We start from the raw sequence: 14,871 nt of genomic DNA on the forward strand, positions 1-14,871 counted from the left end.
AGCATCAGGTAAAAACTCTCTGGGGGCCTAAGTCCCTTTGGCTGAGATGGCCACACAAACTAGCTTTGTTTCTGTGATGTGACTTCATGCTCTATTTCAGCAGTTTTCAAACTTCATTGCACCGCAACCCCCTTCTGACAATAAAAATTGCTACACGACCCTGGGAAGGGGAACCAAAGCCTGAACCTGAGCGCCGGGCCCCAGCAAGTCTAACGCCAGCCCTGGTAACCTCATTAAAATAGGGGCACGACCCATTTTGGGGTCCCGACTCACAGTTTGAGAACCATTGCTTTTTTTAAATAAAGGGCTCAGGATGGGATTGAAAGTGTCAAGTCCCCACCTCCCTGAGGTTCTGCTACTCATTCCAGAGCAACAGTCTAGAGGAACAGAGTGTGTGGGAAGTGTGCAAAGACATGAGCCTGATGGGAACAATGCATGACTCAAGAACGAGGAGTCGGATCTGAAAAAGTGGCTCTCAATACTGCTTTCTTAGTTTTAATTTTTATATTCCATTTAAAAAAAAGCAAAAACACACAAAAAATCTTCTCTCCATGCCCTGCATAAAATGATCACATTGTATGTCTCCTGCGATCTTTGACAGCAGGAGCATGTTTCGAGATTGAAGGGGGTGAAGAGAGTAAACTAAGGTAACATTTACAGTATGGTATAGGGGATAATCAACTGCTTTGGGCTACTGGTACATTCGGATTGCTCTGAAATGTTCTCCTGATTTGTATGTGTTTGTTTATAAAAAATGCTGTTTGAGATACAATAAAGTTTTATTGGAAATATTATTCTCTTACGTAACAGAAAGGGATTCACAAACAATAGCTTAAAATCTAACCAGCTGCAGTCAAGAAAGGGCCAATGACAGCATATATCAGTGGCTGTGAAGATGATGGTGAGATTATTAACTGCACTGAGATGATGCTACGGGAACTGGGTATGTAGGAGGAAGAATGGAGTGGGAACTGGGAAAAGACAAGCTCCAAGTTGCCAGTTCACTGTGGCCTGCTGGCAAAACCAAAGTTCTTTTTCTGGAATAGTTTTTCTTCATCTTAAATTGTTCACAGAAATGACAAGTCTTCAGCCTGTACAAGACGGTCCCCTGCTTTCTGAGTTCTGTAGCACATTTGTAGCTTGATGGAAAGCTGAAATAATAATGATGGAAAATGAAATAACCTCCGCTTAAATAGAACCACCCCTTTCACACCTCCCTCAACATCTATCTCATTGGAGATTTAAAAATCCACTACCCTCATTCTGCAACAAACGTGAGAAGTGCTGCCATACTTCCTTTATTCTATTTCCTCTTTTTTCTTTAAACATGTTTTTTTGCATTGTGGTTTTCCTGTTTTCAGCCCTGCTGAGTCGTCTTTGTAGCACCTAGATGCCCTGACTGGTCTCTGGCCATTTGCCTTTCTGCTAACACCCAGACCAGGAGTGGAGACTTCAGAAAGGTGGTTCCGATGGTATCCCCTTATTTCTGTTGGACAGGGACATGGCCTCAGGGCTGACCTTACGGGTGGGTGACTGCTGAGGGCACTATGGTCAGGGGGTGCCATCTGAGTGCTGCAAGCTGGTGGGCTTGGGCTGCTGGAGCGGGGGTGAGTGTGGGCAAGCCCAGGGCTGGGGCCTCTGGTCAGCTGGAGGGGCACTCTGTGTGTTTGTGTGAGATATGTTTTCACAAGTGGCATGGGTATAGCATAACAAGCGTTCCTTGTCTGTGGGCTCCAGTCACACTTCATCATTCGGGCTCCTACCCAATGCTAAGCTGACACTGCAGCACTGGACCAAGGGGAGGCATTATCACACTGCCACACTTCCTCTCCCTCACACATCAAATTTCCAAGCCCTGGCTGCTGCTGTCTAGGTGGAGGTTAACTTTTGTTAGAAAGCATCATATGCTTTTTAAAGACCTATTCCCAGCATTCTGGCCAATATTCCTTCTCCCAATAAAACAAAATTCCAACAAGCACGATTGTAGGTGAGTTTTTGAGCATGCAGAATGGCTACTGCCTTTGCTTACACAGTTACTAGAACATAATCTTCCCTATCGAGGAAGGGGAAGAGCATATTGGGATACAGACTGGCTAACCTAGTGAGGAGGGCTTTAAACTAGGTTAGAACAGGGTAGGTGACCAAAGCCCATGGGTAAGTCAAAAAGACCTGGGAGAAGGGCTGGAATTTGGGGGAGCATGGGCTGTTATAGCAGAGGTAGGGAAGAGACAGGACAAAACTGGGAGGGGAGGGGGGTGATCAAATCAGTATCTTAAGATGTTTGTATATGGATGTAAGACGTATCGGAATAAGCAGGAAGAACTTGAGATGCTAGTAAATAAACACAACTATGACAGTTGGCATCGCAGAGACTTGGTGGGATAATACGAATGACTGGAATATTGGCATAAAAGGGTAAAGCTTGCTCAGGAGGGACAGGCAGGGAAAAAAGGGAGGGAATGTTGCCTTATATATTAAAAATGCATACACTGAGGTTAAGATGGAAATAGGAGACAGACTTGTTGAAAGTCTCTGGGTAAGGATAAAAAGGGTAAAAACCAAGGGTGATGTCATGGTAGGGGTCTACTACAGACCACCAAACAAGGAAGAAGAGGTGGATGAGGCTTTTTTTAAACAACTAACAAAATCATCCAAAGCACAGGACTTGGTGGTGATGGGGGACTTCAACTACTCAGATATCTGTTGGGAAAATAACACAGCAGGCCACAGACTATCCAACAAGTTCTTGGAATATATTGGAGACACCTTTTTATTTCAGAAGATAGAGAAAGCTACTAGGGGAGAAGTTGTTCTAGATTTGATTTTGACAAACAGAGAGGAACTGGTTGAGAATCTGAAAGTGGAAGGCAGCTTTGGCGAAGGCGATCACGAAATGATAGAGTTCATGATTCTAAGGAATGGTAGGAGGGAGAACAGCAAAATAAAGACAATGGATTTCAAGAAGGCAGACTTTAGCAAACTCAGGGAGTTGATAGGTAAGATCCAATGGGAAACAAGTCTAAGAGGAAAAACAACTGAAGACTGTTGGCAGTTTTTCAAAGAGACATTATTAAGGGAACAAGAGCAAACTATCCCATTGCATAAGAAAGATAGGAAGTATGGCAAGAGACCACCCGGACTTAACCAGGAAATCTTAAGTGATCCAGAAGTCAAAAAAGTGTCCTACCAAAAGTGGAAACTATGTCAAATTACAAAGGATGAATATAAACAAATAACACAAGTATGCAGGGACAAAATTAGAAAGGCCAAGGCACAAGGCCGAGGCACAAAACGCACAAAAATTTGACTCACTACATTCTGCACTCTGTGCTTGTAAGAAAATCCACTCAGAGAGGGGCAGCAAGGAGTTGAGGGAAAAACGGCCATATGCAACAGCTCTAGTTAGCCACTATGCCTTGTAGTGATGTTTACTATCTCAGTCCTAGGCCTCTAAAGGTACATCTACATTGCATTGTAAACCTGGGCTCAGACTTAGTTTGAGTCCAAACCTCCTATCATCCACACACAAATCACCTGACTCAGCTCCTCAAGCACTCAAGACCCAAGTCCTAGGACCACCCAAAAGGATGGGTCTGAGCCCAAGCCCTGCTGATACTCAGTCCAAGCCCTGATATTTTGCAGTGTGGAAAGAGCTCAAGCTGCAGACCTGAGTTCGGAGGTCTGTGTAGTGTACTACTGACACGTTAGCACAGTTGAGAGACCTGGGTTCAGCAGTTGTAAACCCAGGTTTTACAATGCAGTGTGGACACTCAGGTGTGGACTTGGAAACACCAAGTCCACAAGCGCAGGTCCCACAGACCAGGGATTACAATGCAGTGTAGACATACTCTAAGAGCTCTGCTGATGCCACACGACTTTGGCCTGAAACAGGGCTGGGCCCCTACAGAGCTCTGCCCGTGCTCCTTACTTGCAACTCCTACGGAATTACTTCAGAGAGACACTGACAACTGCGCCAGATTTGGTGGGACTGTCCCCCACACGCACAATTAGGTTTGGACCAAGCTTCAAGCTACAGGCTCCTTTCGCTTGTGATTTAAGACACTTTTTAACTCAAATCTTTAAAGTAAGACAAGCATTGATCCACCCCAACCACCAGCAGGAAATGCCACTGGTGAGTGACAAGATACCTCCTATGATCCAAAGGCAGCTGCCCTGCTAGCCCGGGAATGGAAATCAAACCGGAGTCTCACTTACAGCAGTGCAGAGCACTAACCATTAGGTCACTGGCACACTCCCACCTCTCGCTGGCTTGACAAGTGAGTGACCAGCCTGTGTTTCACATGCTGCAGAGCACTCACCACTAGACTGTGGGGACCACTCTGTGATGTGACCATTTTAAGGGGTATTTTGACCCGAGAGCTGATGAAGTGTGCTCATGGAGAGCCAATGGTCCCCATGAAGGACTAGCTTGTGGCAGCAGGAGATTTGCCAACCAGTATGAAAATGCCACAACCAGTGTGAAAATGCACAGGAGTCAGTAACAACAGTGGAGGGAAAGGAAGAACTTGCCATCGTGTGCTTTATGGACCAGGTTGAGTTTCCATCTCAAGTCCTTTCAGTAGCTCCTATGGAGTTTGTAGCATTCCCATTCCTCCAACACACCCAACAAGCCAAACTGGAAGATTATATATAAGGAGCTGTAAGTGACACACAAACAAGTGGGTTTAAGGGAGTCTACATTGACTGGTAACTTATAGCTCCTTCCACCTTCTCAATGTTACATCAGTCTAGACTCTCCTGGGCATTTGACCTCTTGAGTTTAAAGGAATTCAGGTAGGTGATAAACCCCTGATGATCATCGTTGTGAATCTGTAATACAGATCTCAGTTCAAAAGAAACTAGACTAAAAATCCCACCCAACTAGCTTCTTTAAAACAGGTCCTGACTGGAAGCTTGGGCATCCTTACGCATCTAAGATAGGTTGGACTGGATGACGGATATTCACTCCAGACAATGGGAACATATCATTACACTTTACTGCCATACTTCAGTGCAGTAGGACTTTGAGAACACTGGTAAAATAACTTGCTTTGGAGATGTGCTGGGAATACCATTTGTGGTGCTATGCAGAGTTGTTATATGAGCTACTCAGGCCTTAAGTGGTTATGAGGGCTCTGGAGAGGACAGAGGACTTAAAGGCATAAAAACTCAAAGACTGAAGAAGTAGACATAGGACAACAGTGACTAAAGGTCATGTGTATGTCGATGGATGGTGGGAGATGACAAGGAGAACCAAAGGGAAAAGGAACTCAAGTGTCACACACGTTAAAGGGCTCCCAGCTTTTTGGGGTCCAGGGAATATTTTCATTTCTAGGATGAACACTTTCCATCTTGGATATTTCTGGGGCATCCATCACAGTGGTCTCTGAGCACCAAAGACAGTATGCACTGCAGAGCCATTTCTTTTCCAGGCATTGACAAGTGCCACCCTCTTCCACCCACCCCTTGATCCCACAAAGTGCTTTACTTTGTTGCTTGTGCTATGACATGTTTGTTATGTTCCAAACCAAGATTCTAAACCTGATTCACTGGCAACTTACTGCAAGATGGATTCTGAAATTGAAGTTACTGAAATGGAAAGTGAAAGAAGTACAGCTCTGATCATTATGTAATCTCTGACTGGACTATGAAAGGGTATAGGACTTGGGCAGAGAATGAAGACTCAAGCAGGCAGATTCTCAGCCTCACAAGGTCTTTTTATTACTATTTTTTATGATTCCAGAGAGGTTAAATTAAGGCCACTGCTGTCCCATGCTCTAGGGTCATGAGTTAAAATCATCCTCCAATGCTATACACAGAGAGAGGGATGGAGGCTGTGACTATCCTCCTTGGGTGTGTCCTGGAAGCCCTTACAGTGTGAAATGATTTATTGTCTCACTTGTCCTTACAAAAACGTAGCACATTCCCATAGCAACACTGTTTCTGCCAGAATTATTTTGGTACTTCCAGGCACAGCATGCCTCATTATAAATGCTTGTACCAATGCATTCCGGATTTCCTGAAGCCACTATTCCACAGGGCTCAGTATAGTCACTGTGCTTTGGCATCCAGTTCCCTGCACATTCAGCTGAACGTAAGCTAAAGATCTTGTTCCAGGCATTGCAATAACTTGCGGCTCAGATATTTTGATAAAGGGATGATAGACAGATGGAGTTGTCAAATGGACAGTTGGTGTGAGTGTAAGTCACTGTACAAGTGTTGCAAACTCACATTGTTCATGCTTGTTGCAACATGTTTTCTCCATAAGTAGAACAGGCTTCTGCACCTTGGGAGAGCATCACAAAAACATGAGAGAGATGGTATGAGATAGCAGAATATGGGGCTGTGGAACAAGAGAAGCTTGTCAATAGTTCTCTGTGGTTTTGAGGGTGTGATCCTGAGGAATACTTGTTTACAGAAAGTGTCTGAGTAAATGACTTCAGTGCAGACATCTAAAAACAAGGTGATGAGCCAAAGGAACAGGTTTCATGAGTTCACTTAATGATCAGGTCCAGAGAAGGAAGGAAAGTGAAAATATTTATAGTAATATCATATGTTTTTTATTTCCCATTGACAAATATTACTTTATCAGGACATATCCTGGCCAATCCTAGTGTGTTCATTTGATATTGTGGTATAACAATCTGGACTCATCTAAAGTTTCTTCCACAAGGGGGAAGTATCAGGCTATGTTCAGACGGACGGTGGCAAATTCGCCGCTGCCATATCAATCTTTCTTGATCGATTGAGTGGTCAGTGAGACCTGCTCAATTGATCAGGAAGTCGACTGAGTAAGTCCACCCCCTCAAGTAGCGTAGCGCTGAGCCGACGGGAACGCAGTGTGAACAGCACGCAGAAGGGAAGCAGAGCAGTCAATGTCAGTTACGCAAACTACTCTGTGTAGTTTGCGTAATTCCCGTTGACTGCCGCTGAATCACACGGTAAGTGTGAACCAGCCCTCACACACACACACACACACACACACACACACACACACACACACAACTGTGCATGCACCAATCAAAAGTTCAGGAGCTGCAAATGGTAAAAGTGGCTTTGGGATTTAAAATTTGTCACTAGTATTATGTTTTCTTGATTTCCGCATCCCGGGGTCCTCTCTTTTGCTAGAAACAAATGGAATTAGATTTTCTTACAATTACTGTAAGCCACCAATGACTACTTTTACATAGGTGATCTGGAGAGGGACAGGAATGAGAAAGACATGCAAACACTTTGCAACAGGCTGGACACTGGAATGTAAAAATATGACTTGACATGTAGAATAACCACCACTAATATGTGTTTATGTTGGTGGTAAATAAATAATACCTGTCTCTTCAAAGGTGCCCCATATCTGAGGACAGCAGTAATATGCTAGTAACAATCCACGCACATTTGATGTATATATCAGTAAAGAGAAGTTTCAAACGTACACACAACAGCCTATCACAGATCTGTACTGTCCTGAATTCTAATCACCATTATACAAGTTGTCCAATATTAAGCTTCCCAAGTCACTGTAATACCTACCCAGAGCCCATTTAGAGAGTGCCTCCTGGGTAAAGGATATGGCAGCTTGGGAAAACTAATATATATTTATTTGTATCAGGATGATTATTATTGTGTGTGTATTTTAACCAATATACAAACACCTGGAGCTAGAGAAATACCCTGTAAGTCTAAACTGAAATAAATAAAATAACAGTTCTTAACTCTCTACTGCTACTGATTCCCATGTTGCTATAAAAATGGGACAGCGTGTGCAAACTGCTATTGTTCCACTCCCCCTGCTTATTATGGTCTCCAAACGCGGTAACTTGCTTCCTACTACCAGGCAGAAATGAAACCGATGAACAAAACGGTATCAGGATAAGCTCTGCTGATAGACTATGGTGGTGAGGTGCTGGGACACTGATTCTAAGACTCTTAATAAAAATACCCCTGCCAAAATCAAAGTCACGGACAGGATGCAGGCAAGAAATAATAAGTCACACGAATGTACACGCAGTACTGCAGTTTTCACTACATCAGTACTATTGCCTGGGGCCGCACACCATAGGGGGCCCCATGAAGCTAAGTTCAGGTGGCAGGGCCGAAGTCCAAACCTGAATCCCGCCACTTGTAACTTAGCTTCGCAGGGCCGCTTGTGGCCCGGGCAACTGCCTTGCTTGCTACCCCCTAACACCGGCCCTGGGAACAACCGTGAACAAAATGGTATTTTCCATACTTGTCGAACTGCAGATTTTAAAGGAAATAGCTTTTTCTCAAACCCTAATGCATTTATTGGAATTTTTGGACATCTCTTAACATCACAGAATCCATGATCGCCACAACAGAATCGCAGCCTTCGTTCTGAGTTTGTGTGTTACAGTCTGGGAGGCAGACAAACTATATGGCTTTTAAGAAAGAGTCCAATGCCCACTCCTATCTCCAGTGGCTCTGAGACAGCAAACTCTGCACCAGTGGGGATAAGCAAGACAAAATGCTCTGGCTAGACAGCGCCCTACATGTCTGACTGAGAGCACAAACAGTGCTTGTGGGGCAGGGTGACCTCTGCAATGTCAGAGACTTTGCTTGTGTTTTTACTACTCACAAGGACAAGGTAAACAATTCAACGCTCATGCTGGAAGCATGCCATAATGGATTTATAAAGGTAAAAACCAGTGACACCAGGGCATGCTGGGAGACTGAATGATGACGTAGCAGCTGTGCACCCTCAAGACTCAGTAGATTTGGTTTTGAAAGCTCCGTATGAGGAGTTACTCACGTGCAGACTTTGGCCACACAGAGAACTGCTGCTCTCCCGCAGATGAGCTGAATTGAAACTCCCCATTGCAAACACAGTGCAGGAAGCATTTACCTTTCTGTCTCCAGCTGTCAAGAGGATCATCATTGTGTTTCTGCAGAAAGGTTACCCAGATGGCTTTTGGGGTCGCTGAGTCAGACTGGTCCCTTGGCAGATCTTGAACTTGAATAGTAACCTCAACTTGTCCTCTACCCCATCTCTGACATTCACACATACTGAAAGCAAAAGGCTGCTGTGACTCAGGACTGTGTGGGAGGGAGACATCACTTTGCTCCAGGCCTGAGTTCTAATATGCATATCATTGTGGGAGAAGTGAATCTTTACTGAATGCTTTAACCCCCTGTATATTGACTGGGTAAATCACTGAAATGAAAATAACCACTGTGATGTGGGTGCACAGTGGGCTATTAGGTGTAGCCAGCTATTAGGTATGGATGAACTATTTACACTTAAACTTGGATTAAGCCACACTGATTTATATCCACAAAATAAACTCCCAATTTCACCCCTGGATATGGATATGCATCCTCTTCTCCATACAGATTCTCTGGGGTAACTTTGTGAACAAACAGCACTTTCCAATCAATTCCAAGTGTATTTCCATACACAATTGTCAGAGCCCCCCAACCGGCACTTACTGAAAGGGATGGGTTGCCCTCATCCTCCACAGTGACAACCAGCCGGTAGAACCTCTGCCGTTCACGGTCTGGAGGGGACGGGCGGGTGGCAATTTCCCCAGTGACTCGGTCCATGCGGAAAATGAGATCTTCGTTCCCCTGGGTGATGTAGTAGGAAAGGACGCTGTTGAGCCCAACGTCTCTGTCGGTTGCTCGTACCTGAGCGACTGCGGTGCCTCCACCAACGTTCTGGAGATCCATGGGGGAAAGAGAACGGAAAGAAAGAGAAATCAGGCTCTGGCACAGACACATCTGAACAAGAATGTTCACAGCGAAACAGCTCTCAGCAGTGCCTCGAACACTGTGAATGGGGGAAGGCTCCTCCAGCATTTTCTTTATAAATCTCCAGGTACCCCAGCTGCACAGCTCTACCCTAGGTGAAAACTTCACAAAGAGGCAGCCTGAGGGAAACTGGAAAACGTCCTCAACATTGTCCCATGGTGTTTAGTGCTCTAAGTGCCAGAACAACAGCCCCGGAGACCAAAGCTCTCTGGGGAAGATAGAGAATGGGCAGGTGAAGAACAGTCCTCCCCGCACCACTCTGCCTATGTGTTTCAACCTTGATTTGGAAAGATTATCTTTAAGGGTGAAAGATTAGTTCAGTTACCAGCTCAATCCAGGCCTCCTGCTGAGACATTCCAACAAAGGTGTTAATTACTGTAGTGCCAGTTGTGATCGTGGTTTTTCTAATGGAGACACCTTTATCTTAAGAAGAGAGACCAAGACTACCTGCTCATTTCACACAGGCCTAAAGAGCTGTCAGATGGAAACAACATTTTGCCACTATCAGCTCAGCTTAGCGTTAAACCACTGAGCAGGCGGCAAAAGACTTCCTACCTCATTACAAATCCTCCCCTTTTTATGACTCACATAAAACTAAAAAATAACTTTAAAAAATGAAATTTCACATGAAGTCACTTCATATCTTGAGCCCCTTTCAAAAACACACCAGACTGTAAGGACAGTACAAAGGAGACTGCCCAGGAGCATCCTTCCAATAGCACAGAATGGCTTCGGTTTGCTGGAATAGCGCTGTAAGCATTTTTTCTTGTCCACACCTGCACTGAAGCTGAGTGCAGCTGAACAGATGTTGAGCCTGTTGTCAGCAATGGGTAACTCTTTGAGTGTGGCTCAAGCCTAACAAAAGGCCAACCCGAACAGCTGACTTCCCAGGGCCAGCGGTACAAATGATTCAGATACAAATTAAATAGAGAAGAGTGTTTGGATAAGCTAAAAAATTTAATTCAAAGCTATAAATCATATACACTATGTAGACATAACTAGGTGTCTCAGGCTACACACGCACTATTTGTATATATTTTTCATAATCACATTAAGATACCCAGTTCAGGAAATAAGTTGCCTTTTCATTCTTGGCTGGGTTTTATTGCTTAATTACCAAACTTTCAAAGACCATTTCCCAATAGCAATTCATGTTCTGGGGAGGTAATTCTCTTTAATTACATGTAATTTTCTGGAAGTTTCAACAGTCCATTACATCATTCAGTTTTTCCTGGCAGCTGTATAATGCCGCTTAATGAGCAGGACAATGGGTTCAAAACATCCTCCAAAGAATTTTGTTCCAAATGACGTTATCCATACCTCTTGTTAAGAGGAACCAGGAATTGGTGTGGTGTTTTCTGGAGGAAATTATTTGAAAACATGGTCCCTCCTCTTGGCAGATCAGAGCCACAGCACGGATTTCAGCACATACTGGGATGAGAGTCTGAGAGACCAATTCCAGGCTGTGGCCAAACTGAGTGACATAGCTAAGAAGGGTAAAGAGGGCTGTGGGCCACCTTTTGCCTCTTGGGTCCTATAGGTAGCGAGGGACTGGAGAAGTCCCATCTGTAAGTCAGAGCCACCCTAAACACTGCTCTATAATTTATGCTGCCCCCAAAGGCTCCCTGTGGAGCTGTCCCTTAGCCCAGAACAACAAGACTGCATTGTGCTCAGGCCATGCCTCCTCTGATAAGTACCTCTGCCAAGAGCTGCAAGAGAGGCACCAGAGCCATACTGCTGGCTCTATGCCACTGGGGAATCCTACTGACACTGAGTGCATTCCCCAGTGATAAGGTCCACTGGCTTTACAGCCCCTTGGCTGGCGTCCTTGGGCACGCACATCACCCATGTTTCATTGGGGGAGAACTGAAAATCTATTGTATAAAGGCAGACAGCACAGCTGCTTACCTCATTAACGCTAACATTATAGCCAAAGGGATTTCCAATGACTGGTGGGTTATCGTTGACATCCAGGATATTAACTCTTAGGGTGTGCTCTTTTCTCCGAGGTGGGACTCCGCTGTCAGATGCATGGATCTGCAGTGAAGCATAATGGTTATATCTGGGCAGAAGCTTATTGTCAAATCTTTGATGAAAAAAAGATAGCTATAGTGCCAAAAAACAAAAAAATATATTCTATAAACAGGCATTGCCCAATAGGTCAGATCCAAACTTTAGGTTTTGCATTAAAAGAAAAAGCATTAACAAAATCTAAGAGTGATTAAAAACAGTGTAATTGATGAGAAAAAAGCTGAATATTTAAAACTATATGATTTTTAAAGAGAACTCTTCTTCCATTCCACCAACAAACAAACGAAGAAATCTTTGCAACTGTCTCTGTGCAGCATAAAAAAGCACTGAAGGACAGAAACACCAATGTTTTTCTTTGATTCTCTTTAACATGATGGAATTCCTTTAAATATTTTGAGAACCACCTTATAGGGCTATCAAATGTGTCTCTACACTTTTGTTTCTAACAAACAACCCTCTCTACCTAGCTCAAAACAGAGGAACCCTGGTTATCAACTTGGCAGAGGATGAGAGAACAAACACGTGATAGATGCACTGCTTAATGTGCTACTGGAAGGCACTCAGATGTTGTGGTGATAAGCACATTATAAGAACCTCTACAAACGAGAATAGAATCTTGAAACTGCTGTTGCGGTACATTTTTGCACCTTTGCGTGGAGCGCCAGGTGTTAAAATACTAGGCTTTAAATAATTATATCATTTTACAAAACCAGCCGATTCTGTGACTTAAAATATATGCTGTATTACCATCTATTCAGCAATGTAGAGCATTGCGTCATTACACACACACACGTATAACACTCTGTATGAAATATGCAACACATATAGGGAAACTATAATATTTCTGGTGTGGAAAATTCCCCAATGATTAGTTTAACCAGCCACAAGAATACCTGCAGCATCATGTGAATGACACAGTCAGAAACTACAGTTTCAGGCAGTCAAACTACAGCCACCAAAGACAGCATTTGGATTACCATCTAGATGGGTAATGAGTTTATGTATCTTGACTGTTTGCCTATCACAGGGAATGGTGCATATTGCAAAAAATGCAGCTAGGATGGTGGTAAGGTCCAGGTTACCTTTAAGATGTAGTGATCCAGCAGTTCTCTATCCAATGGCCTTCCCACAAACACCTCTCCATAGGTATTGTTGGTGGTGTGGATCTCAAAGACACTGCCTATATTTCCTGATGTCAGAGAAAAAGTCACCTGGCAAGAAGGAAATAAATAATGGGAAGTGTGGGGATGTGAGGAGCAGTGGGGTTAAGCAAGGGGGAAGAAAAGGGAGAGAGAAACAGACATTATAAAATGGCCAGTTTTTACTAAACCTGGCTCCTGCTTGCCCTTGTGCTGAAAATCCAACACAATGGTCTCTCTTGGAGTATTTTGCACACGTGCTGCTGGTTTCAGCTGGAGCCAGAAATAGATCACAAAAATCTCTCTTAAAAATGTTAACCAAACTTCTAACCTCACTCCAAATTCCAGTTCAGATGCCATGAGAGTTCTCAATTTGGGAAAGTTTTCATTCTTTGTGAATTGATTTGCTCATCTCTACTCTCTTTGGCCAGAAGCTCCAGGTTTCTGCATATCTGAGGCTGTCACTGAGGCATACAGACACAGGACCCAATTCTGCTCTTATTTGGGGCCTGAACCAAACCCCATTGATATTATTAGATGATATAATAATAATAAATATTATTGATTGATTGATTGATTGATTGATTAGCAGTAGCACCCAGTGTGTGCTAGGTGCTTTCCAAAAACTAAAGAAAGATGGTTGCTGCTTGGACGACCTCCTAGTCTGAAGAAAGGCACTCACTGACTTCAATAGGCTTTGACTGCTGTAAATGTGAAGAAACATTTGAATTCAGCAGACTTACTCTGAATATAGATTGCTGTAACTGAGTGAAGGATTAGACTGATTAATTTGAGTAAGAAACTCTCTGGAAGCCCACAGCATCTAATTAATTTTTCCAGCAGATTAAAGAAAGTAACAAAGTGGACAGAGCTTCCTGTTTTAATCCAGAGAGAAATTCCCTGCTGTCCATTGTGAGGGAGGAAAAACCAACATCTTTTTCCCCCAGATGTTCAGGCCCATTGTCACACATGGCAGCTGTCACACAGCTTCTCTTGGCACTGGTGGGAACTGTTTAATATGACCTTCCTCTGACACCCTTCACAGTCATCAAACCAGCCCTACCGCTAGTGTTTTTGGCACTAAGCAGCCCCGTTGCCAAAGATTATGGTGTTCGCGTTCATACGGCTCAGAGTTCAGCACACTGATCTTAGAGCCCCAGAGTGGGGAGTAGCTGGAAAGGAATTTGTTGAGGAGTTTCTAGATAAATCCGGCTTAGAAACAGTAACGGGGCCTTGTAGGATTGCCACAAAAAGGTTTTGCGCTTTGGGAATATGGGCATGGTGTGTAGGAAGCAGACACGCTAAGGTATAAATGAGGAACTGCATCCTCCCCATGTCTTCATGAAGCTTGTTCCACTGTTGGTCCTGAGTCAGCGTCAAAGTGTGTATCAGAATTCAGGAGTTTGTCTGTCAGTCATGTGCTCAGACCAATACCCCACAGTGCCTCAGAGCTTGAATGGAAATATTCCCTCAAATCAGAATAAGCAAAATCTGCCTTCTCCATTCCACCTGCTCACCCATCTTCCTTTCTGGAGATGCCAGTATAGTTTGTAGTTGCATAAGCATTGGTACCTGCCCGTTGCTTCCTGCATCTGGGTCTCTGGCCAAGACTACAGCAATTCGCCTCCCAATGGCACTGTCCTCTGCTACGCTCACCGCAGAGTCAGAGGTGATGTCAAACTGTGGGCTGTTGTCATTCTCATCCAGAACGGTGATTGTTACCTGTTGAGTGCAGAGATTAACGAGAGCTTTATCAGGAATATGGCTGTTGATGATTTTCCTGAAGGCAACCATGCTGGACAGGATAGCCTTTGTAGTGAAACTGAGATATGTGCAGCGCATCTTAATGATTATAAGCTGGCATTCCAGTGTTGCCTTCCCACCCCCTTGTATTAAATCTTGCCATTTAGGCCCAGGTGCGCTGACAATGTCACAG

General features: G+C 44.0%; 1 protein-coding gene across 1 annotated transcript in view; it reads right to left on the reverse strand.

Annotated features, from left to right (window-relative positions):
• CDH23 (cadherin related 23) overlaps positions 1-14,871 on the reverse strand; it is a 454,320-nt gene that overhangs the window by 87,489 nt on the left and 351,960 nt on the right. The window contains exons 33-36 of the mRNA XM_067552666.1: positions 14,508-14,657; positions 12,879-13,007; positions 11,674-11,802; positions 9,445-9,672 (exon numbers count right to left, since the gene is read on the reverse strand). Coding sequence (XP_067408767.1) covers positions 9,445-9,672; positions 11,674-11,802; positions 12,879-13,007; positions 14,508-14,657 — 636 coding nt within the window. The remainder of the gene's footprint in view (positions 1-9,444; positions 9,673-11,673; positions 11,803-12,878; positions 13,008-14,507; positions 14,658-14,871) is intronic.

This window comes from Emydura macquarii, unplaced genomic scaffold (assembly GCF_026122565.2).
Source record: "Emydura macquarii macquarii isolate MOO-44397 ecotype Brisbane River unplaced genomic scaffold, CSIRO-AGI_Emac_v2 contig_1390, whole genome shotgun sequence".
Taxonomy (NCBI): domain Eukaryota; kingdom Metazoa; phylum Chordata; order Testudines; family Chelidae; genus Emydura; species Emydura macquarii.